Raw genomic sequence first — 24373 nt, 5'->3', positions numbered from 1 at the left:
CGGACACGTGCAGACAGGCAACACATCGCTAAACGGGAGTTCACAAAGAATCAATGCGTCCGTGGCAGTGAAATGGGAAATAACACAAGGTAATGAGATGCAAGTTGAACTTCTTTTAACTTAAGCTCACTGTTTTAGAATGCCATTTCTTACTCGACGAGAGACGCAGGCGCAAAAGTCAGCAACTATAGTAGCAAGTAACGTTACTAGCCTACTGTGCGTTTGAGATTTCATGTTTGCATAATATTGACAGGCTCAAAGGTGTTATCATAATCATTTACATTATATTATATTATTGTCTGTGTGGAGACATTTCCCCACAAAGTAGGGAATACCAGGATACACACACACACACACACACACACACGTTTGTTTCACTATATAAGTGAGGACATTGCATAGACTTCCATTGATTTTATATGAGGTTAATGATATTTTATATCCCCTAACCCAACCCCTATCCCTAAACCTACCCATCCCAAGAACGTGCAAAACAATAGATTTAAATAAAAACATGTTTTGGCCGATTTATAAGCCTTTTTAACTAGTGAGGACCAGTCAAATGTCCTTACTAGTCAGTTATCATAATATTTTACTAGATAACTGAAGACATTGGCCCCCTTTACAATTATAGCACAACACACACACACACACACACACACACACACACACACACACACACACACACACACACACAGAGCACAACAGTGTGTGTTGGCTGTATTCAGATGACTTTAGCTGTGGTCTTACACTGCTAGCCTACATTGTACTACTGAAGAAATTAAAATAAGCTTTTAATTGTTTAACAATATTTCATCTTTGTTATGAATGAGTATGTCTGGAATTTATAATTGTTACTTTTATATTTTACTTTGCATTTATTTTGTTCTTTAAGATAGGCTAATACTCAGAGGATCTTTGTCAAAAATATCAAATATAATTTTTTAATATCAAAATATAATTTATTTCATTTTTAATCTCCAGATCGTTGTTTGTTTAGGTCATAGTTTGACTCAAGCTTTTTTGCTCAAAGGTGAAGACCCAACTTTATGCATGTTTTGTAAGACCGTCCTGGCTATAAACAATAATGCTTGTTTATCAAGTGATTTCACTTAAAGGGTGGGTGAAACACTCAGTTTCAGTCAATCTCATGTCAATCTTGAGTACCTATAGAGTAGTATTGCATCCTTCATATCTCCGAAAAGTCTTTAGTTTTATCATATTTATAAAAGAAATATGGGCTGTACCGAGTCTTTCCGGAAAAAACCGAGCGCCTGGAGGCGTATCGAGTGGGCGGAGCTAAAGAATGACAAGCGCGCAAAGCGGTGACGTCCTCAAGCGTGGAGAAACCCATCTATCTCAGCTAATACAGATAATGATCCACAATCATATCTGAGGCTGAAATAAATTGAACAGGAGAAACGGCAACATCAGGATGTCCGTCTCTGTGGTATGTACTGTATTTAGGGGCCTTTGTGTGCAGTTTATGAGGACATGATTCGGTTTATGGACTATTGTATGTGACTAGACCTTAGAGGTAGCAAGCAAAACGGTTTTGCACGTCAGAGTCAGAATAGTGTAACGTTATACAGAACAACAATGGAGTAACCGTTAGCGCATTTGAATGACGAAGCACGCGATCGTGTCGTTTACTGATGTTTACTCATGCGACGGTAGCCAATAGCAGAGACATTTGAAGTTGATTTACTCACCGGCACCTTCCAAAGCAGGACCGCTCTGTCAAAAACACACTTCTTTGGTATGATTTGGTGAAGTCCTGTGACAGCAGTGACCGTGGAAATCCACTTTGCGACGCGACTGAAGCGATGCCTTGAAGCTTCCCGTCATTTCTGCGTTCAAATCGGTTCAAATGCAGCGCTGCCTTCCCGGAATGCTGTGCTGAAGCGTTGAAGTCGCTCGACGTCACCCATAGGAATAAAGTGGAGCGCGGCGCGTCATAAGTGTTCACGGACGACTGGATCTGCAGCTGAGAGACTGTTTACAGCGTGCATTTCCTCTCTCTCCCTCTAGTCACGCGCGCACGCACCCTACCGGGAGAAGAGCCCATACGGCCCATACAAGGACCTTCCGATCTATTTAACGTCAAGTAGACCCATACTCGAAAAAAACTCACCGAAACTTGTGAGAAACCGGAAGGAGTATTTTTAACACAGAAATACTCCATCAAACGTCCAACATTAGTTTTTGAAACTTTGTCTATGTTTAGGATGGGAATCCAAGTCTTTAAAGGTGTAAAAAGCTCAGTATGCATGAAACAGCATTTCACCCCCCCTTTAAGGGTGTTTAGTAAGATTAAACTCTAATCTGTGCAAACATTAAACTTTGCTGAAATTAAAAACCTTGATTTGGTCTCTACACTTCATTATGCTAACTCTGCTAAACTATAATTACTAAAACTAAAACTGAAACTAAATAAATAAAAACTAAATAGAAATGTATTTGCAAAATAAAAACTAAACTAAAACTAGCAAAACCATTTGTAAAACTAACTAAAACTAAACTGAAATTTGTAGCAAAATTGAAAACGATAATAAAATAAAAACTAATTTCAAAAAGCAAAACTATAATAACCTTGCTAGAGACGCGGGGTGAACACACACACTCACTTTAGACAGAGCCTTCTCGAACATGCTGTCCATGATGGCCACTAGCTTGGCAGAGATCTCTGCGATGTGATCATTATAGTCCTGCAGAGAGAGAGAGAGAGAGAGAGAGGAAGAGAGAGAGAGAGAGAGAGAGAGAGAGAGAGAGAGAGAGAGAGAGAGAGAGCGGGGGAGAGAGAAAGAGAGAGAGAAAGAGAGCGAGAGCGAGAGCGAGAGCGAGAGAGAGCGGGGGAGAGAGAAAGAGAGAGAGAAAGAGAGCGAGAGCGAGAGCGAGAGCGAGAGCGAGAGAGAGAGAGAGAGAGAGAGAGAGAGAGAGAGAGAGAGAGAGAGAGAGAGAGAGAGAGAGAGAACAGCTGTTAGCGGCTCACACCAGGAGCGGAGTGAGGTCATTTTGGATGGAGTGAGGGGCAGATTGGCGCGTTGTGTTTTTTTATGCGCTCCACTACCGCTCCATCACGAGTATAATTCATACCAACGGCCAGAGGTGGACCATAACTCAGCACATTTGCTTGAGGACTGTACTTAAGTACACTTTTTGAGTATCCGTACTTCACTGGAGAATCATTTTTTCTGGAAACTTACCGGGACTTTTATTATGACGGGACGGGACACAGTCGCCGGGCGCGAGCACTTCCGCTTTTTCCGGTCAGGTAAAGCAGCTATTTTTATCATATCAGATACATTTAAGGGGCCAAGGGCTTCGGCCATCCGTCTGCTCTCTTCCCTGAACTGAAATGAAGTCGTGGGCTGTGCTCTCCACACGATTGACATCAGGTTCAAGGACGCCAGGTTGGCTGGTGGTTATGTTGCCCACATGCCGCCTGCCGTGGCCGAGACTGGTATTACGACACCTGTCGGGCCGGGGCTAGTAATGCTCCTGCTAATAAAAGGTTGATATCTCTGCAGCACTATAACTTGACATTTTTTAATGACATCATCGCCCTTATTTCTTCTCATTCTTTTGATGTGTGTAGATCATTTTTTGGATATTTTTACCTCAATTTTTACACATGGCACCTCTAAGGGTGTTTGTGTTTCTGCAGAAAGCCTTTCAGGAATCACTCTTGTAGTCTCGTGAAGTTCAATGATTTCACAGCATTTATTAAACACTGATCAGTTTAGAGCAAAATGGAGGAAGACGGATGTCAAACTGGTTAATTTTGTTGAGTATTCACATAAATTAAGTTGATTATGTCTGAAGTGAAGGTAAACAGTGGGAGAATATCAGATGTGTATCAGTGTATTGGATCCGTGCATTCACCTTAAAGTGACAGCAGCTTAGTAACTTTTCTCCAAGTATTTAAATGAGTTTAAGTTAATCGTGCGCTAGTATGTCAGATGGAGCGTCACTGACTGGCTTAAACCATGATGGCATAATGTGCATTTATACAACAATAATAAAATAATGCGTTGACATAAAACAGGAATTTACTTTTATATTTAAGTACTTTTGAAAACAAATACTTCTGTACTTTTAATCTAGTAAAAATCATTTTTTTACAACTTTCACTTAACTGTAATATTTACACGTAACAGTAATATTTGACCAGCATTACTTTTGCTCAAGTAATGAAGTTGTGTAGTTTGTCCACCTCTGCCAACGGCTTATAATATAGCAGTATTATTCAAATCAGAAAGAGTGTAGAGGTTGTGCTGACGGCGATGGGCATGAGCGGGATGCTATAGGCTTGTTCAAGGATTGTTTTGTCCCTTCTACATACTGAATATGATCGGTGACAGCACATTTTAGACAGGTAGCTCTTACTCACACACACACAATGGCTCTCTCTAATGCACTCAAACGTGTGTAATCTTACAGTGCTCATCTGCTTACAGTTATCCGTATCAGAGTGTAAATGAGCAGAAATCTGTAGTGACCCGTAGATAAAATAACCGATGAAAACACACTATTTTCATCTTTCCAATGTGCACTGCAAAAGCAGCAATGATGTTTAACTTTTAATGCGGATCAAGCCTAATACGCTTGGCATGTTGTAGGACAACATAAACAATAAACCACGTTGAAACGATCTCCTAGTGTTTATTTGTTGTTGTTTTTTCCAAATTGCTGCCGCTCCACTCCTCCTCTCACACACTCAGGTGTGGGCGTGTGTGTGTGTGTCTACCTTGGTGATGTGGTCGAAGTGGCGCAGGATGCTGTACTGTTTGGGCTGCAGTCGGGTCTCAAAGTGCGCTCGGATCACAGGGATGTAGTGAACCACCAGCTGAAGACAGCGGGACGCCAGAGCTGAGGACACACACACACACACACACACACACACGGTAGGTTCTTGTGAATTGTGGGTACTTTCCATAGGCGTAATGGATCTTACACTGTACAAACTATACTTTCTATCCCACTACACTGCCCCTAAACCTACCCATCACACACACACACACACAGTTGTAATATCTCCTGAGGCGTGCCTTACCCAGGTTTCGGGTGGTGATGGTTTTCAGGCCCACCACCTGCAGAGCTCCGGCCCCCAAAACCAGCTGACAGCTCCGCGAGTTGAAGTGCTGTTGCCAAGGAAACAAACCACAACCCGTCAGTCAAGTGATGTCACAGTGCAGTCAGAAGCGAAGAGCTCTCACACACACACACATACACACACACCTTGAGCAGGTCGGTGAGGCGCGTGAGGATGTCAGTGGTGATGGAAGGAATGTCGTTCACACACTGGCAGTACTCCAGAAACATCCGGATCAGCAGCAGCACCGTCCTATCAGAGGACACACGGTCAAAGGTCACAAAGGGAAACTTACCATTGAAATAAAGTTCCAGTGCTGAAATAAAACCCCCTCACCCAACCACAGCATACTTCTGCCCATCGACACACAGAAACTCACTGGGCTTCCTGTCCTCTGACCCTGAGGGACACAAAACAGACACGTTTGAAACATGAATTATAAACTGCAGTTTAACCGGATTCACCCCATCATAATGTACAATAAAAATACTATTATAAAAGACGAACGGCCACCACACACCAGCTGATTGGTGGAGAGGAGACAGTGATTAAGCCAATCAGTATATGGGGATAATTAGGAGGCCGTAATGACGGACAGAGGACAATGGGAAAATTTGGTCAGGGGTTACGGTTAAAATTAGGGTGTCGCACAATATCTCCATGACCATGAATTAGTGATGCAACATATCGCCCATTATATTTACATGATAATGAACGTCACCAACATTTAACTAGATTTTTCAGCCATCTTGTATGTTTTCCGTGACGGAGGTGAAAGCGGTTCTCCTTCACACACACAGCCGTTATCCACAGGTGAGAAACAGACGCCATTTTAGGTGTTATTGTGTTTTCCTGACAACTACTGACAGTCTGGACGAATCAGCCCAAACGGACTCGACCCGTTCCACATATAAACGTCAACGCACAACGGCGAGTGTTAAAGCCGTCTCACACGAGAAAATGTTTATTAACTATTTATTACATTTTTTATTTTGGATAGTATATATTTAAAACCCTTAATTTCCATGACCTAAAGAATTTAAATGTTGTCATTTGAAAGAGTGTAGGTGTACCTGCATTATGATGCTGTTATATTAGGATTATATATTCAGTGGCATCTGAAAATGACAATATCCTTTAGCGCAATTATTTCTGGGACGATACATCGCGAAACAAAAAGTAGTTACCGTGACAGGCCTAGATACACCGCTACTCTTTTTCAAAGGACAAAGGGATTTTTAATGACCACAAGAGTCAGGACCTCGGTTTAACGTCTCACCCAAAGGACTACTAAAGGATGATTAAAGCCGGGTGCACACTGTGCGATTTTGGCCACGATTTGGCAGTCTGGGACAAATTTAGCAAATCCTAAAAGATTCCTCTGATCCTAGGCTAAAATCTGACGTCTTTGGTCGTTAGTTTGACATGTTCACCGGCAGCCGATTAATGAGCGCTGCGATTAAATTTTACCTCAGACGAAATTCTGGCAGTGTCAGAAGATTTGGCACAGAATCCTGCAGTGTGACTTCTCCTACGACGACCGTCAAATATCTCCGTTTTTGAAGACAAACTATGACCAAAACGAGTACTAGAGATTTCTTTGTAGCCAGCATTTCAGTCCCACGTGTAATGCAGCTCACTGTCACTGAACGCGTCATTCATTGATGATATTACACTCCGGGTGAGTTTTCTTGCGCGCGTCTGTTTTTAGCGCGCCTTCACTATCGTGCAGTCTGACATTAATGTCAACTGAGATCTTACAGTGTGACATGGCGATCATGTTCGTACAGTCTGACAAGGGACATTCGCAAAGGATTTTGAAAAATCGCACATTGTGCAGGACCCATTAGAGCGGTTTCCTACCCGTGTGTTTGCGCTCAGGCAGACTGATGCGTCCATCGGAGATGGAGTCCACCAGATCCTGAAACTCTGCAGGGACCTCAGCCTGCTTCCAGCGCTCATTATCCAGCAGCAGACTGCACACACACACACACACACACACACACACACACACACACACACACACACGTTTAGTTTCCATGTTTTATGTGGACTTTCCATAGGCATAATGGTTTTTATATTGTATAAACTGTATATTTTATCCCCCTACCCCTAAACCTTCCCATCACAGGAAACATTCTGCATTTTTACTTTCTCAAAAAAACTCATCCTGTGTGATTTATAAGATGTTTTCCTCATGGTGACCAAAAAATGTCCCCACAAGGACAAGGATTTTGGATATTGCCGTCTTTGTGGGGACATTTTGTCCACATAACGTACGGTTTACTAGACCCCCACCCCCCACACACACACTTGTTTTTGTGAAATGTGGGGACATTCCATAGGCATAATGGTTTTTATACCGTACAAACCGTATTTTCTACCCCCTGCCCCTAAACCTTCCCATCACAGGAAACATTCTGCATTTTTACTTTCTAAAAAAAACTCATCCTGTGTGATTTATAAGCATTTTGAAAAGTGAGGACATGGGTAATGTCCTCATATTTCACCCTCTCCTGTAACACCTGTGTCATACCCATGTCATTATACACACTTGTGTCCTGATATTTCACAAAAACATGCCCACACACACACAGCTCCACACACACATTGAGCTCCTCGAACTCTAAAGCAGTGTGTGTGTTGTGTTTTGCAGTGGCTGTACCTGAGTTTGGTCTTGCGCTCCTCGTGGAAGCGCTGCACGAATCGGTTGGCCTGGCTCTGCAGCGCCCCCCTCAGGCTCACGCTGCGCCGGCCGCACAGCTCCTCAGTGTCCTGCACGAACGCCTCCACCGCCTGACTCAAACACACGAACTCAGCCGAGCTCAGGCGCTCCAGAGACCCGTCCTGCAGGACCACACCAACTCGTCATGTTTGGAGGAACTCAGGGATTTATGGGATTTGAAAGCGGTGATCAAACCGGTCCAGGTGTGTCCTGAAGTGTGTGTGTGTGTTTACCTTGCCTCGGGTCATGAGAACTTTGACGCAGCGATCGTGACTGACGTCTGACGCTGTGTACAGCAGCTCCTGAACGTTATTGGCCACTCGACCCAACTCCAGATCCGACGGCATGACGTCCTCACTGCTAATCGAGAGAAGACACACACATTACTGACGCTTTCACTGCTGATCGAAAGACACACACACACACACACACACTACTGACGCTTTCACTGCTGATCGAAAGACACACACACACACACACACACACACTACTGACGCTTTCACTGCTGATCGAGAGAAGACACACACACATTACTGACGCTTTCACTGCTGATCGAAAGACACACACACACACACACACAACTGACGCTTTCACTGCTGATCGAGAGAAGACACACACATTACTGACGCTTTCACTGCTGATCGAAAGACACACACACACACACAACTGACGCTTTCACTGCTGATCGAGAGAAGACACACACACACACATTACTGACGCTTTCACTGCTGATCGAAAGACACACACACACACAACTGACGCTTTCACTGCTGATCGAGAGAAGACACACACACATTACTGACGCTTTCAGTGCTGATCGAGGGAAGACACACACACACATTACTGACGCTTTCACTGCTGATCGAGAGAAGACACACACACATTACTGACGCTTTCACTGCTGATCGAGAGAAGACACACACACACACACACACACACACACACTACTGACGCTTTCACTGCTGATCGAGAGAAGACACACACACATTACTGACGATTTCACTGCTGATCGAGAGAAGACACACACACACACACACACACACACTACTGACGCTTTCACTGCTGATCGAGAGAAGACACACACACACACACACACACACACACACACACACTACTGACGCTTTCACTGCTGATCGAGAGAAGACACACACACATTACTGACGCTTTCACTGCTGATCGAGAGAAGACACACACACACACACACACACACACACACACACACACACACACACTACTGACGCTTTCACTGCTGATCGAGAGAAGACACACACACACACACACACACACACACACACTACTGACGCTTTCACTGCTGATCGAGAGAAGACACACACACATTACTGACGCTTTCACTGCTGATCGAGAGAAGACACACACACATTACTGACGCTTTCACTGCTGATCGAGAGAAGACACACACATTACTGACGCTTTCACTGCTGATCGAAAGACACACACACACACACACACACACACACACTACTGACGCTTTCACTGCTGATCGAAACACACACACACACACACACACACACACACACACTACTGACGCTTTCACTGCTGATCGAGAGAAGACACACACACACACACACATTACTGACGCTTTCACTGCTGATCGAAAGACACACACACACACACACACTACTGACGCTTTCACTGCTGATCGAGAGAAGACACACACACACTACTGACGATTTCACTGCTGATCGAGAGAAGACACACACACATTACTGACGCTTTCACTGCTGATCGAGAGAAGACACACACATTACTGACGCTTTCACTGCTGATCGAGAGAAGACACACACACATTACTGACGCTTTCACTGCTGTTCGAGAGAAGACACACACATTACTGACGCTTTCACTGCTGATCGAGAGAAGACACACACATTACTGACGCTTTCACTGCTGATCGAGAGAAGACACACACATTACTGACGCTTTCACTGCTGATCGAGAGAAGACACACACACATTACTGACGCTTTCACTGCTGATCGAGAGAAGACACACACACACATTACTGACGCTTTCACTGCTGATCGAGAGAAGACACACACATTACTGACGCTTTCACTGCTGATCGAGAGAAGACACACACACACATTACTGACGCTTTCACTGCTGATCGAGAGAAGACACACACATTACTGACGCTTTCACTGCTGATCGAGAGAAGACACACACACATTACTGACGCTTTCACTGCTGATCGAGAGAAGACACACACATTACTGACGCTTTCACTGCTGATCGAGAGAAGACACACACATTACTGACGCTTTCACTGCTGATCGAGAGAAGACACACACACATTACTGACGCTTTCACTGCTGATCGAGAGAAGACACACACATTACTGACGCTTTCACTGCTGATCGAGAGAAGACACACACATTACTGGCGCTTTTACTGCTGATCGAGAGAAGACACACACACACATTACTGACGCTTTCACTGCTGATCGAGAGAAGACACACACACATTACTGACGCTTTCACTGCTGATCGAGAGAAGACACACACACACTACTGACGCTTTCACTGCTGATCGAGAGAAGACACACACATTACTGGCGCTTTTACTGCTGATCGAGAGAAGACACACACACATTACTGGCGCTTTTACTGCTGATCGAGAGAAGACACACACACATTACTGGCGCTTTTACTGCTGATCGAGAGAAGACACACACACATTACTGACGCTTTCACAGCTGATCGAGAGAAGACACACACATTACTGTCACACTAATACGGTCGAATGCGTTTTTCACTACCTCTGGAAGTAGTTCAAAAGTGGACAAGCTCAAAGCATTTTAGACCCAGTGGTCCACTTGTGATCCGATCAACCAAAACATCTTAATACCAGCTGTAAACAGGGATAATGTTTCCTTGTGAATAATATTTATCAATATGACAGATTTAAGGCCTTTGCACACAAAGTCTGAATTTTTCGCATGCGTTGTATTTGTGATCTGAAAAATTCATCACGCACAGAGACCTTGCACACTGAGTCCGACACGCATTAATAAATACACTACGAAGAAAAAAAAAACGGCGATTCATTGACCACCATTGCCAGCAGGTTTAAGCTGGGCATCAGCACTGCAGGATTGACTGTGAGGGAGACTTGTGACCAAATCTGGTTTTTATGGATGTGAAAAAAAGCAGAAAATCGAACCTGGTCCGAATTTCTTTGTGACGGGCGAATGTTACAGTATGCAAGATTGACATTGAATTGAATTTCAGACTCAGTGTGCAAAGGCCTTTAAACATCGAGTTGATTAACTCACATTGCAGCAGCGCCCCCGATGGGCAGGGAGGAGGTAGTGTTGGAGTTGTGTTCCCTGCTGGAGGAAGATTCGGTGGTGGCGGAGGCGGAGTCGCTCCCACAGGCCTCCGCTCTTGCCTGCGCTGTAACGCTGCTGCGCTGCTCAGCTTCGTTTAGCGCATCGCTGATGAAAAGCCCCTCGTGAGTCAGATACGCAAGCTCCGCCTCCCCTGAATGAGGGGCGGGGCCTCCTGACTCCTCCTCGTCCTCATTGGAATGATTAGTTGCCGTGGTAACGTCTGCCAGCCGACTCCTCTGGCTGCTGTCCAGCACTTCAAGCACGACGTTGCGAATGACGCTGAGCGTAGCCTGAAAACATGGAGGTTAAAGTTCAAGTTTGGCCTCTGCACGTACACTCACCTAAAGGATTATTAGGAGCACACACTAAACCTGTGTTTGACCCCCGTTCGCCTTCAGAACTGCCTTAATTCTACGTGGCATTGACTCAACAAGCTGCTGAAAGCATTCTTTAGAAATGTTGGCCCATATTGATAGGAGAGCATCTTGCAGTTGATGGAGATTTGTGGGATGCACATCCAGGGCACGAGCTCCCGTTCCACCACATCCCAAAGATGCTCTATTGGGTTGAGATCTGGTGACTCTGGGGCCATTTTAGGACAGTGAACTCATTGTCATGTTCAAGAGACCAATTTGAAATGATTCGAGTTTTGTGTCATGGTGCATTATCCTGCTGGGAGTAGCCATCAGAGGATGGGTACATGGTGGTCATAAAGGGATGGACATGGTCAGAAACAATGCTAAGGTAGGCTGTGGCATTTAAACGATGCCCAATTGGCACTAATGGGCCTAAAGTGTGCCAAGAAAACATCCCCCACACCATTACACCACCACCACCAGCCTGCACAGTGGTAACAAGGCATGATGGACCCATGTTCTCAGTCTGTTTACGCCAAATTCTGACTCTACCATCTGAATGTCTCAACAGAAATCGAGACTCATCAGACCAGGCAACATTTTTCCAGTCTTCAACTGTCCATTTTTGGCGAGCTCGTTTAAATTGTAACCTCTTTTCCCTATTTGTAGTGGAGATGAGTGGCACCCGGTGGAGTCTTGTGATGTGGTAGCCCATCCGCCTCAAGGTTGTGCGTGTTGTGGTTTCACAAATGCTTTGCTGCATACCTCAGTTGTAACGAGTGGTTATTTCAGTCAAAGTTGCTCTTCTATCAGCTTGAATCAGTCGGCCCATTCTCCTCTGACCTCGAGCATCAACAAGGCATTTTCTGCCGCATACTGGATGTTTTTCCCTTTTCACACCATTCTTTGTAAACCCTAGAAATGGTTGTGTGTGAAAATCCCAGTAACTGAGCAGATTGTGAAATACTCAGAACGGCCCGTCTGGCCCCAAAAACCATGCCACGCTCAAAATTGCTTAAATCTGCTTTCTTTCCCATTCTGACATTCAGTTTGGAGTTCAGGAGATTGACCAGGACCACACCCCTAAATGCACTGAAGCAGCTGCCATGTGATTGGTTGATCAGATAATTGCATTAATGAGAAATTGAACAGGTGTTCTTAACAGTCGTTTAGGTGAGTGTATATTGCATTGGTAATGCTGCTTTTTAAATTTGTCCTTATTGGTGTTGTTTTTAACTGGTTAACATTAACTAATCGCTTGCGAAACCCAAAAAGAGGAGAGGAACGAGTACATTTTGATGAAATGATGTATTATAATGATGTTTCTTTGCGATATCATGTGTTCAGAAGAGGGTGTGTGGCACGTATTGAGTGCTTTGTCAGGGTTTTCACAGCAGCAGATTTACCTTGATCCTCTTGAGGAACAGGATGAAGTGTTCAAATATATCCAGCAGCAGATCAAACCACTGATGAAACGTCATCAAGCGCATCTGCTCATGAAACCTGCATCACACACACACACACACAGTCAGCGGTGACCAACAGTGCTGTGATGTTCATTCGGAGCGGGTGTGAACTCACTTGACGGTGTTCTCATCAATCTCACTGATCTGCGACACAGACTTCCCAACACACTATAGGAGGAAAAAAGATACATTATACAGAGAAACATGTGCTTTTGTTTTAAAAGTGCCCTATTAAGCTATTTTAAATGTTCCTAATGTTGTTTTGGAGTCTCCTACAGTAGGTTTACATGCATCAAAGGTCAAAAACACAATTTTCTTATACTATGCACTGCAGCATCAGCTCATTTATGAGACACAGTTTGATCAATGATTCTGTCTCTCTAAAGCCCTCCTTTCCCAAAGAGTCTACTCTGCTCTGATTGGCCAGATGGCCCTGTGATCTGGTTTCGTGTTCCTGTCCATGTGCCCCTCACCTGCCGTACGATGTTCTTGGCAGCGTGGATCATCTCGTCACTGTAGATGTCCAGGAAATCCAGCTTCCTCTGTCTCAACAGGCCAAAGACCAGAGACTGCAAACGGTCCTGTTATACACACACACACACACACACACACACACACACACACACACACACACACACACACACACGTTGTGTAACCACATCACGGGCAAATTAAAGCATCACCCATAATGCATGCTGCTGAGGTTTTCTTGATTTGATTTCCAATTAAAATAAATCAGATGTCATCGTCTGTGATTTGTACTTTCATTACGGAGATTAAAGCAATCAGCGGTTTGGTCGGTTCGCAGGCGTGGGATTTAGAGCATGACATGACCAACCTTTCCTGACGCTGCAGGCTGCTTTGAAACCTGTGTGAGAAAATCCCACAGAGTAAACCTCAAACCAACACTGACCCACATCCAACAGAAGCATGACTGATTGGCGGAGGTGTCACCTGGCCTGGTTTACACCTGGAAACCGCTGCTGAGGTCAGCTTGTGGGAACATGTGACTGAGCCACAACAATGGCATTTACTGGCACGCTCGGTTTCACATTTGAAGTTACACAATTTGTGATGGATTTCTCTCCTCTCATGTTTTTACAGTACCATTCAAAAGGTAATACTTTTAATCAGCAAGAATGCATTAAATTAAACAAGTGTGCAAAAATAAATGCTCTTATTACTTAGCATTTTTGTCTTGTTTCTAATCAAAATATCTAAAAAAAAATGTTACATTAAGAAAATATTTACTAGACAAGTAAAAATTATTGTCTCTTTCTAGTCAAAATGTTTAAAATAATCTTAAAACAAGACGTATTTACTAGACAAGCAGAAGCAATTGTCTTGTTTTTGGGGGGGATACTCAAAATTAAGAGTTTTATCGTAAAATAAGTTAAATAATCTGCCAATGGGGAAAGAAAAATCTTGTTTTTTTGTTTGAATTAAGATTGTTTTGCTTATTTTAAGATAAAACTCACTTAATTTTGAGTTGTTTTTCCCCAAAACAAGACAAGTACAGTGCCTCGCGAAAGTATCCGGCCCCCTTGAACTTTGCGACCTTTTGCCACATTTCAGGCTTCAAACATAAAGATATGAAACTGTAATTTTTTGTGAAGAATCAACAACAAGTGGGACACAATCATGAAGTGGAACAAAATTTATTGGATATTTCAAACTTTTTTAACAAATCAAAAACTGAAAAATTGGGCATGCAAAATTATTCGGCCCCCTTAAGTTAATACTTTGTAGCGCCACCTTTTGCTGCGATTAGAGCTGTAAGTCTCTTGCGGTGTGTCTCTATCAGTTTTGCACATCGAGAGACTGAAATGTTTGCCCGTTCCTCCTGCAGAACAGCTCGAGCTCGGTGAGGTTGGATGGAGAGCGTTTGTGAACAGCAGTTTTCAGTTCTTTCCACAGATTCTCGGTTGGATTCAGGTCTGGACTTTGCCTTGGCCATTCGAACACCTGGATATGGTTATTTCTGAACCATCCCATTGTAGATTTTGCTTTATGTTTTGGATCGTTGTCTTGTTGGAAGACAAATCTCCGTCCCAGTCTCAAGTCTTTTGCAGACTCCATCAGATTTTCTTCCAGAATGGTCCTGTATTTGGCTCCATCCATCTTTCCATCAATTTTCACCATCTTCCCTATCCCTGCTGAAGAGAAGCAGGCCCACACCATGATGCTGCCACCACCATGTTTGACAGTGGGGATGGTGTGTTCAGGGTGATAAGCTGTGTTGCTTTTACACCAAACATAACGCTTTGCATTGTTGCCAAAAAGTTCAATTTTGGTTTCATCTGACCAGAGCACCTTCTTCCACGTTTGTTGTGTCTCCCAGGTGGCTTGTGGCAAACTTTAAACAACCCTTTTGGTTACACTTTATTTTGATAGTCCACTTTAGACATTCTACTAACTATAAGTAACTTTGCAACTACATGTCAGCTAACTCTCATTAGAGTATTAGTAGACTCTCAGTAGACTGGTAGGTTATGGTTAGGTGTTAGGGTTCAGGTTAGTAGAATAAGTTGAATTGTAGTTGCCAATTTACTTATAGTCAGTAGAATGTCTGTTGGGGGACCGACAAAATAAAGTTTTAGTAAATATTAATCAGACAGTCTACAAATACTCTAATGACAATTAGTTGACATGTTGTTGCAAAGTTACTTATAGTTAGTAGAATGTCTAAAGTGGACTATCAAAATAAAGTGTTACCACACTTTTTTCTTCTTGCCACTCTTCCAGAAAGGCCAGATTTGTGCAGTATCCGACTGATTGTTGTCCTATGGACAGAGTCTCCCACCTCAGCTGTAGATCTCTGCAGTTCCTCCAGAGTGATCATGGGCCTCTTGGCTGCATCTCTGATCAGTCTTCTCCTTGTATGAACTGAAAGTTTAGAGGGACGGCCAGGTCTTGGTAGATTTGCAGTGGTCTGATACTCCTTCCATTTCATTATTATCGCTTGCACAGTGCTCCTTGGGATGTTTAAAGCTTGGGAAATCTTTTTGTATCCAAATCCGGCTTTAAACTTCTCCACAACAGTATCTCGGACCTGCCTGGTGTGTTCCTTGTTCTTCATGATGCTCTCTGCACTTTAAACGGACCTCTGGGACTATCCCAGTTCAGGTGCATTTATACGGAGACTTGATCACACACAGGTGGACTCTATTTATCATCATTAGTCATTTAGGTCAACATTGGATCATTCAGAGAGCCTCACTGAACTTCTGGAGAGAGTTTGCTGCACTGAAAGTAAAGGGGACGAATAATTTTGCACGCCCAATTTTTCAGTTTTTGATTTGTTAAAAAAGTTTGAAATATTCAATAAATGTCGTTCCACTTCATGATTGTGTCCCACTTGTTGATTCTTCACAAAAAATTACAGTTTCATATCATTATGTTTGAAGCCTGAAATGTGGCAAAAGGTCGCAAAGTTCAAGGGGGCCGAATATTTTCGTAAGGCGCTGTACTTCTGCTTGTCTAGTAAATACTTCTTGTTTTAAGGTTTTTTATTTTATTTTTTTGACTGGAAATGAGACAAAAATACTTGTTTTTTCTTCTTTAAATAAATAATGCTCTTTTGAACTTTCTAATAAAAAAATCCAGAAGTTTCCAGATAATATAAAGCAGCACAACTGTTTTTTAACATTGATAATAATCATAAATGTTTGATAATAATGATCAAATCGGAATGATTTCTGAAGGATCATGTGACACGACTAAAGTAATGATGCTGAAAATCTAGCTTTGATCACAGGAATAAATTACAGTTTAAAATATATTTACATAAAAAATATGTTTTGTAATATTTCACAATATTACTGATTTAACTGTATGTTTGATCAAATAAATGCAGCCTGTTTATTTAAATACGTTTATATACAGATGAACAGTTTGAAAGTTGTAGTTTAGTTTCAATAAATGTTTTTTTTAACTCAACAGGAAGTTGTGGTTTGAGAGGTAAGGCATGTTGTCACAGTACGATGAGCTCTTTTATTCAAGAAAATACAGCAGCCTTTGCTTCTCCTGATGTGTGAAAGAGGTCTGACCTTCTCCATGACCTGACTGTCCTCCTCGAAGGGTCGACTGAGGTCGCTTTGAGCGTACGTGGAGAAATCAGCCACCATCATCTTATCGATCAACCTCTCCATCTCACAGAGCTGAGAACCCAAATGTCTGCGGACAGAGACACACAAATAACATCTAGACATCTGGTTTCTTATCAGTGTGTTTCCTAGTAAATGTATGTATGTGTGTGTTTGTGTGTGTGTGTGTGTGTGTGTGTGTGTGTGTGTGTGTGTGTGTGTGTGTGTGTGTGTGTGTGTGTGTGTGTGTCAGAGGTGGCCAAAGTACACAACTTCATTACTTGAGTAAAAGTACTGCTGGTCAAATATTACTCAGTTACAAGTGAAAGTTGTAAAAACTTTATTTTTACTGGAGTAAAAGTACAGAAGTATTTGTTTTCAAAAGTACTTAAATATAAAAGTAAGTTCCTGTTTTATGTCAACGCATTATTTTATTATTGTTGTATAAATGCTCATTATGCCATCATGGTTTAAGCCAGTCAGTGACGCTCCATCTGACACACTAGCGCACGACTAACTTAAACTCATTTAAATACTTGGAGAAAAGTTACTAAGCTGCTGTCACTTTAAGACCGAACACACGGATCCAATACACTAACACACATCTGATATTCTCACACTCTTCACCTTCACTTCAGACATAATCAACTTTATTTATGTGAACACTCAACAAAATTAACCAGTTTGACATCAGTCTTCCTCCATTTTGCTCTAAACTGATCAGTGTTTAATAAATGCTGTGAAATCATTGAACTTCACGAGACTACAAGAGTGATTCCTGAAAGGCTTTCTGCAAAAACACAAACACCCTTAACCCCTTAAGTGTCACCCCCCTTTTTGAAAATATACATGAAAATTCACTATCCAAACTTAAATGGTTGCAATTCAAGAATGCTTTGGAATATAGACATAAATTTGGTCTCATTTTAAAGAAGACAGTCAGCAGAGTATTGCTCAAGTGAAATCAATTCAAAAAATTTAAGTTTAAAAAAGTTATGGAAGTTTAAATGTATTGTAAATCAAATATACTGTACTAGATATTTAATATTTAATATAAAATATATATGTTACAAAATAATGTGGACTCTAAAATTACTATCAAATCAAAGCCATATGTCTAATCAATTTTTGTTCCAAATTTGAAGTTGATATCACAAAAATTAAAGTTCCCATGAGATTTTGTTTAGGCGTTGTACCACAAATAGCCACCGGGTGTCATTGAAATTCCATTGATTTTTTTAAATGAAATTTCCTGTGTCAAATGTATATATTTTTGTGTAAATATCACAAAACAGTTTGCAGATATAGAACCGTGAGAATAAGACCTTTCCGACGATATGCGTTTTGTCAAGATTAGAAAAGGTTTTTATTATAAATCAAAGAAATATGTTAAATAAATATGAAACATTACAACGCCACTTGGGGAGGAGCCCGCTAGAATAATTTAGAGCACCGTTTCCATGGTAACGCAAGGTCCGATTTCAAATCGGTTTGCACAGAATGAATCTTGAGTTCGTAAGCTTTCGAATGATATATAGTTTGTCAACATTAGATTAGGATAAATATAGGATATATTGTTTTAAACATGCAGTGGCAAATGGGCCCACCGGTGGGCCAGTGACACTTAAGGGGTTAAAGAAGAAAAAAAATCATCCACTGACTCTCAGAGCTGCTACAGAAACGACTTTAGACTTCGAGGACCTTGATAGAAACGTAGTGGAGTAAAAAGTACAATATTTGTCTTTTAAATGTAGTGAAGTTAAAGTCATACGTTTCCAGAAAAAAACGATACTCAAGTAAAGTACAGATACTCAAAAAGTTTCCTTATGTAGAGTCCTCAAGTAAATGTGCTTAGTTACGGTCCACCTCTGGTGTGTGTGTGTGTGTGTGTGTGTGTGTGTGTGTGTTTGCGCACCTGAAGCTGTGAATCCCCTGCAGTTCCTGCTGCAGCACTTCTTTGGTGGTGGCGATGAGCTCCAGCGCCCCCACGAACTCTGAGGTGGAGAGGAGCAGCTGCACCGTGGGCTGCGTCTGGTGCACCGCCGCCATCAGCTTCAGCTTATTGTGCAGTTTGACGCAGTTGTTGCGGGTCAGAGCGTCGCGCAGCGCTAGCAGCGGCCCGCGGCACATGATCCGGTCGATGGCGGCGGTGCGGGCGCGCAGCGTGGCCACGGAGTCGGCCGTTTCCCGCAGCCGGTCCTGGAGCTCGTGCTGAGACGACATGGCGTGGAAAAAGGCCTCGGAGCGAAGAGAGATCTGCCGAGCGATGCTCACCTCCACCACGTCCAGATAGTGACTCAACTACACACAAACGGGAGACGCATTTAGACACGATAATCATCGGACGCATTATGCTATTTTTTTTATTAGCTTTTTTGTCCATCCTGTTTATTTGATTATGTGACTGTTTACATTTACATTTATGCATTTGGCAGACGCTTTAATTCAAAGCGTAAAAAAAAAAAAAAAAATTTTTTTAAAAACACGGTGAAGCTCAGCGCCCGTGAGATCGGTGGTCGAATCCAGCTCCGCATATTGATGCATCGAATCTTCGACTATTCGGGGTCACCCCTATTAACTATTATTTAAATATCAAGCTATAATAGTATCTGAAAGATTGGCAATGATAATGAAATGACAGTCATTGGCACTGATGATGATGACAGATTGGCACCTTCTCCTGCAGTAACCGTGACGACGCAACGTCTCGGCTGTTCTTGCCCCCGGCAACGCTGAAGTGAGACCATGGCAACACGGCATTGAAGGTGGCCGGATCGTTCAGCACAAACTCCGGCTTCATGAAGATCTGAGGGAGAGAGGGAGAGAGGGATAGAGAGAGAGAGAGAGAGAGAGAGAGAGAGAGAAGGATAGAGAGAGAGAGAGAGAGAGAGAGAGAGCGGGAGAGAGCGGGAGAGAGCGAAAGAGAGAAGAGATAAATGAACAGGCAAGGAAGCATTTGCCGGTTTTAAACTGTGGCCTCGGACTGAGAAGAATTTCCAATAGATTTTCTTTCCATAGGGATTTAAACGATGAACAACATTTCAAACTTGGAAATATTTGGGGGTGAAGAGGGCAAAAGACACTTAAATTCTCATAAGAGAGCAAACTTCTCGTCTCATTGTGAATGTGAAATAACTGAAATATTACAATAACAGCTTAAAACAACTGTTTTCTATCGGAATAATTTTTAATCTGTCACATCAGTGTTGAAAACAGTTGTACTGCTTCATATTTATGTGGAAACAGGGACTCATTTTTCATGATTACTGAAACATGTTGAAGGTAAATCCTCGGCCCTCACCTTGGGCACCTGATCCAGTTCAGCTCTGGCTTTATCTGCAAGATAAATGAGCCACAAACACACATTAGAAAACACTTTCAGCGCAGCATACACAGCTTATACACGATATTGCCAAAAGATTCGGGACGCCTGCCTTTACAAGCACATGAACTTTAATGCCATCCCATTCTTAATCCGTAGGGTTTAATATGGAGTCGGCCCACCCTTTGCAGCTCTAACAGCTTCAGCTCTTCTGGGAAGGCTTTCCTCAGGGTTTAGGAGTGTGTTTATGGGGATTATTGGCCATTCTTCTAGAAGCTCATTTGTGAGGTCAGGCACTGATGTTGGACGAGAAGGCCTGGCTCTCAGTCTCCGCTCTAATTCATCCCAAAGGTGTTCTATCGGGTTGAGCTCAGGACTCTGTCAAGTTCCTCCACACCAAACTCCTCATCCAAGTCTTTATGGACCGACGCTTTGTGTCGCAGTCATGTTGGGACAGGAAGGGGCCGTCCCCAAACTGTTCCCACAAAGTCGGGAGCATGAAATTGTCCAAAATGTCTTGGTATGATGAAGCATTAAGAGTTCCTTTAACTCTGGGATCTCCAATCTCGGTCCTGGAGGGCCGCTGTCCTAAAGAGTTTAGCTCCAGCCTCAAATAAACACACCTGAGCCGGCTAATTAGTGTTACAACAAGGCCCTAGTAAGACACTGATTAGCATGTGCAGGTGTGTTTAATTGGGGTTAGAGCTAAACTCTGCAGGACACCGGCCCTCCGAGGACCGAGATTGGAGATCCCTGCTTTAACTGGAACTAAGGGGCCAAGGCCAACCCCCCCCAAAAAACCGCCATGCCATAATCCCCCCTCCACCAAACTTTACACTTAGCACAATTCAGTCAGGCAAGTACCAGACTCGTCCGTCGGACTGCCAGAAGCGTGATTGGTCACTCCACTCCTTGATTTATACCGTGGCCATGGAAGTGATTGGAACACCTGAATTCACTGATTTTGAGGGGTGTCCCAATACTTTTGGCAATAGTGTGTGTGTTTGTGTGCTAGGCAGTGAAGCCTACCGTGATTATTGGTGATGGTGGGCACCGTCAGATCGTCTTTGCTCTGGCAAACAATCTTACAGCGCTCGTGAATCTTCTCCCTCTGAGAAACACAAACAAACAGTGAGATACCTGCGTGACGCACAACGTTTCCAAAGCAGATCTGCTCTTTCCAATCACGGCACACAGAGCAGAACCGGCTGACAACCAACAAAAAAAAAAAAAAAAGGAAGATATTCAGACCGGTGGAAAACGAGAGTCATGTCACCTTTGGAAAACCACAGAGACAAACAAGCTGCCGTTGTCTGGAGCCGAGCCCGTGACAGATAAACACGAGGAACCCAGACAAAAGAAATGTGTCTCTGCTTAAAGAGCTGACAGGAAGCAGAGCAGGACCGTCAGTGTATTAATACGCCGTGAGAATAACAGCACACAGCACGAGACGCCTCCAGCTCACAGCACAGCTGGCTTTAAAACAAGCTATTTTAGTCTTTATGTGTTAGGTGTGTTATTATATTATTTATAGGGCCAGGACTCGATTAAAAAAATTAATCTAATTAATTAGAGGCTTTGTAATTAATTAATCGAAATTAATCGCATTTTAATTGCATATAAATATTTGACCTGAGAACAATGAGAAGTAATTTTTCACATGTATTTTTAGTATCCCATTGAATAATGACTGAATACATAAGCTTAGTCAACAAAATATTGTTTATTTCAGTCCAGCAGACCAGTGCAATGTTTGCCATTAAGTTTAGCAAAAGCATATTTGTGATATTTGAGGCTCGATGTGCTGCGGTGATACACACATTCCTTGTTGTATAGCTTGCACACAACCCTGCTCTTGACTACGCTTCCATCCTTTCGTTTTTTAAAACAAAATTTCCCATCCACGGGGCCAAGCAAAGCGGTCTCATCAGCTTCTTCATTCATGTTCACTCATGCCCTGCGTCTCAATCAGCTCCCTAGTTCACTAGTCAGGGCACTGATCAGGACATAAGTCAATGGGCTGACTCCCTGATCAGTGCCCTGACTACTGAACTAGGGAGCTGATTGAGACGCGCCCATGGTTTGTTGTTGTCGTGACTCCGGAGCGAGCGCTAGAGTTGGTGTTCCAGTATAATCAGTCCGTCGAAACTCATTCATTGAAAAACGTTCCGCGGTGCAAAAATAAGTGTGGTTAAATTTTTTTTGCGTAATTAATTAACGCGTTAAAGTCATGTAATTAATTAATCTTAATTAACGCGTTAAAGTCATGTAATTAATTAATCTTAATTAACGCGTTAAAGTCCCGGCCCTAATTATTTATAATACTACTGTGTAGTATTTAATATTAATTCTAAGTAGCTTTTATTTTAATATTTGCAACTATATTTTGTATACATTTTGTTTTAATTTTAGTAATTCCATTATGAGCTTTTGTCATTTATTATATATCTGTTTAGCTGTAATTGATTTTTTTTTTTTTTTTAAATTGTAATTTCATCACTTATTTAGTTAACAGGGAAACAATTATAATTGTACTCAATATGTGTGTGTGATATTTGTGCTTATTGGTAATATTATTTTAGTATTGTGGTATTTATTAATATTTTCACATAGCTTTTTCTTTTATATTTACACTTTTCATTTGAATTTAGTTGTAGTCATTTCATCACGTTATTTTCTGTCTTTTTTTTCTAATTAGATTTATTTCAGTTTTAGTTAAACTAATTTCTCTGGAAGCTTGCTTCCGTCACAGAATAAATCAATTTGAAAGATAATTACGAGTTTTTTCTTGCAATTTTGACTTTTCTTCTCAGAACTGTGAGTCCATTTCTGAGAGGGAAAAAAGAGAGAGTATTTTTTCCCTCTCAGAAATGGACTCACAGTTCAAAACTGCGAGTTTATATCACACTATTCAGAGAAAAGAAGTAAGAATTGCGAGGTAGATATATTCATATTTACCTTTTATAATTCTGATTTCTGTCGGAAACAAGCTTTCATAATTTTAATTTGTTTATTTTATTATACTCAATATGTGTGCGTGCTACATGTTAATTGTGCTTAATGGCAGTATTATTTTAGCATTATTTATAAACCATTACGGTATTCATTAACATTTTCAATTCACTTATTTTTTATGTCAGTTTTAGTAATTTTATCACGTCAACAAACTTATTTCAGTTCTTTACTTAGGGAATATTTCCACGTTTGTCTTTTGTTTTCAGCTAATATATATTATATATATATATATATATAGTTATTCTTCTACTTCAGCTTTATTTCATATTCCAAAAACTGATTTTAATAGTTTTAGTGAACAATAACAGCACTGCCTGCCCCACCAGACAGATGATGAGGACAACAGTCGTGATTTTCTCTCTCCCTCTCCCGCTCTCTCTCAGTAATTGAGATGGTGTGTCACCTGAGCCGTCTCCTGCAGGTAAGAGCTGAAGTGTTCTCGGGTGATGTTGGGCAGGTAGAACGAGGGCATGACGTCGGTCTCGGTGAAGTCCAGGCCCCATGTCTTAGTGAAGAAGTCTGACTCTCTCTTGGCCAGCCGGGGGTCGTTCAGGGCGGCGGGGAGGTTCACTTTAGAGTTATACACAGTCCAGCGATGCTGATCGGCCACCACAGACGGGCCGTCACAGAGGCCACGTCCCTCACCTGTGGGTCAGGAACCACCAGTCAACATTTCACTCACACTCGCTAATATAAAAACGGCTTCATGAAGAACATCCACGGAATCTTCCATTCCACAGAATGTTCTGTTTTTAGAACCGTTCACTGAAAGGCTCTTAAGGAAACCTTCTATGACATCACTGAAAAAAACACCCATTTGGAACCTTCGTCCCTACTTCAGAATGTCACGTTCAGTTCAGTGTGTTAAGGTCCACACAGGACGCGGTTTAGACACGCAAATAATTTGCGCAGTGGTTTTATTTTTTGATCAGCTGTTTGTGTAATGAGTGCTGTCTGC

The 24373-nt window shown here is 42.3% G+C and overlaps 1 protein-coding gene across 3 annotated transcripts in view; it reads right to left on the bottom strand.

The window, feature by feature from the left end:
• vps54 (VPS54 subunit of GARP complex) overlaps positions 1–24373 on the bottom strand; it is a 31511-nt gene that overhangs the window by 3489 nt on the left and 3649 nt on the right. Inside the window, exons 3-20 of one of the 3 annotated variants that reach the window (XM_067440732.1) lie at positions 23819–24060; positions 21430–21511; positions 20380–20414; positions 19753–19884; positions 18994–19379; positions 17043–17169; positions 13467–13574; positions 13109–13161; positions 12934–13030; positions 11115–11461; positions 8054–8180; positions 7761–7942; positions 6959–7071; positions 5432–5495; positions 5242–5347; positions 5057–5144; positions 4751–4872; positions 2628–2708 (exon numbers count right to left, since the gene is read on the bottom strand). In XM_067440732.1, the coding sequence (XP_067296833.1) occupies positions 2628–2708; positions 4751–4872; positions 5057–5144; positions 5242–5347; positions 5432–5495; positions 6959–7071; positions 7761–7942; positions 8054–8180; positions 11115–11461; positions 12934–13030; positions 13109–13161; positions 13467–13574; positions 17043–17169; positions 18994–19379; positions 19753–19884; positions 20380–20414; positions 21430–21511; positions 23819–24060 (2492 nt within the window). Of the gene's footprint in view, positions 1–2604; positions 2709–4750; positions 4873–5056; positions 5145–5241; positions 5348–5431; positions 5496–6958; positions 7072–7760; positions 7943–8053; positions 8181–11114; positions 11462–12933; positions 13031–13108; positions 13162–13466; positions 13575–17042; positions 17170–18993; positions 19380–19752; positions 19885–20379; positions 20415–21429; positions 21512–23818; positions 24061–24373 lie in introns of all 3 variants that reach the window. The other 2 variants (XM_067440733.1, XM_067440734.1) reach the window with 2 other exon arrangements.

The sequence above is a fragment of the Pseudorasbora parva genome, chromosome 4, assembly GCF_024679245.1.
Source record: "Pseudorasbora parva isolate DD20220531a chromosome 4, ASM2467924v1, whole genome shotgun sequence".
Lineage (NCBI taxonomy): Eukaryota > Metazoa > Chordata > Actinopteri > Cypriniformes > Gobionidae > Pseudorasbora > Pseudorasbora parva.
This window is presented reverse-complemented; position numbering and strand designations above follow the sequence as displayed.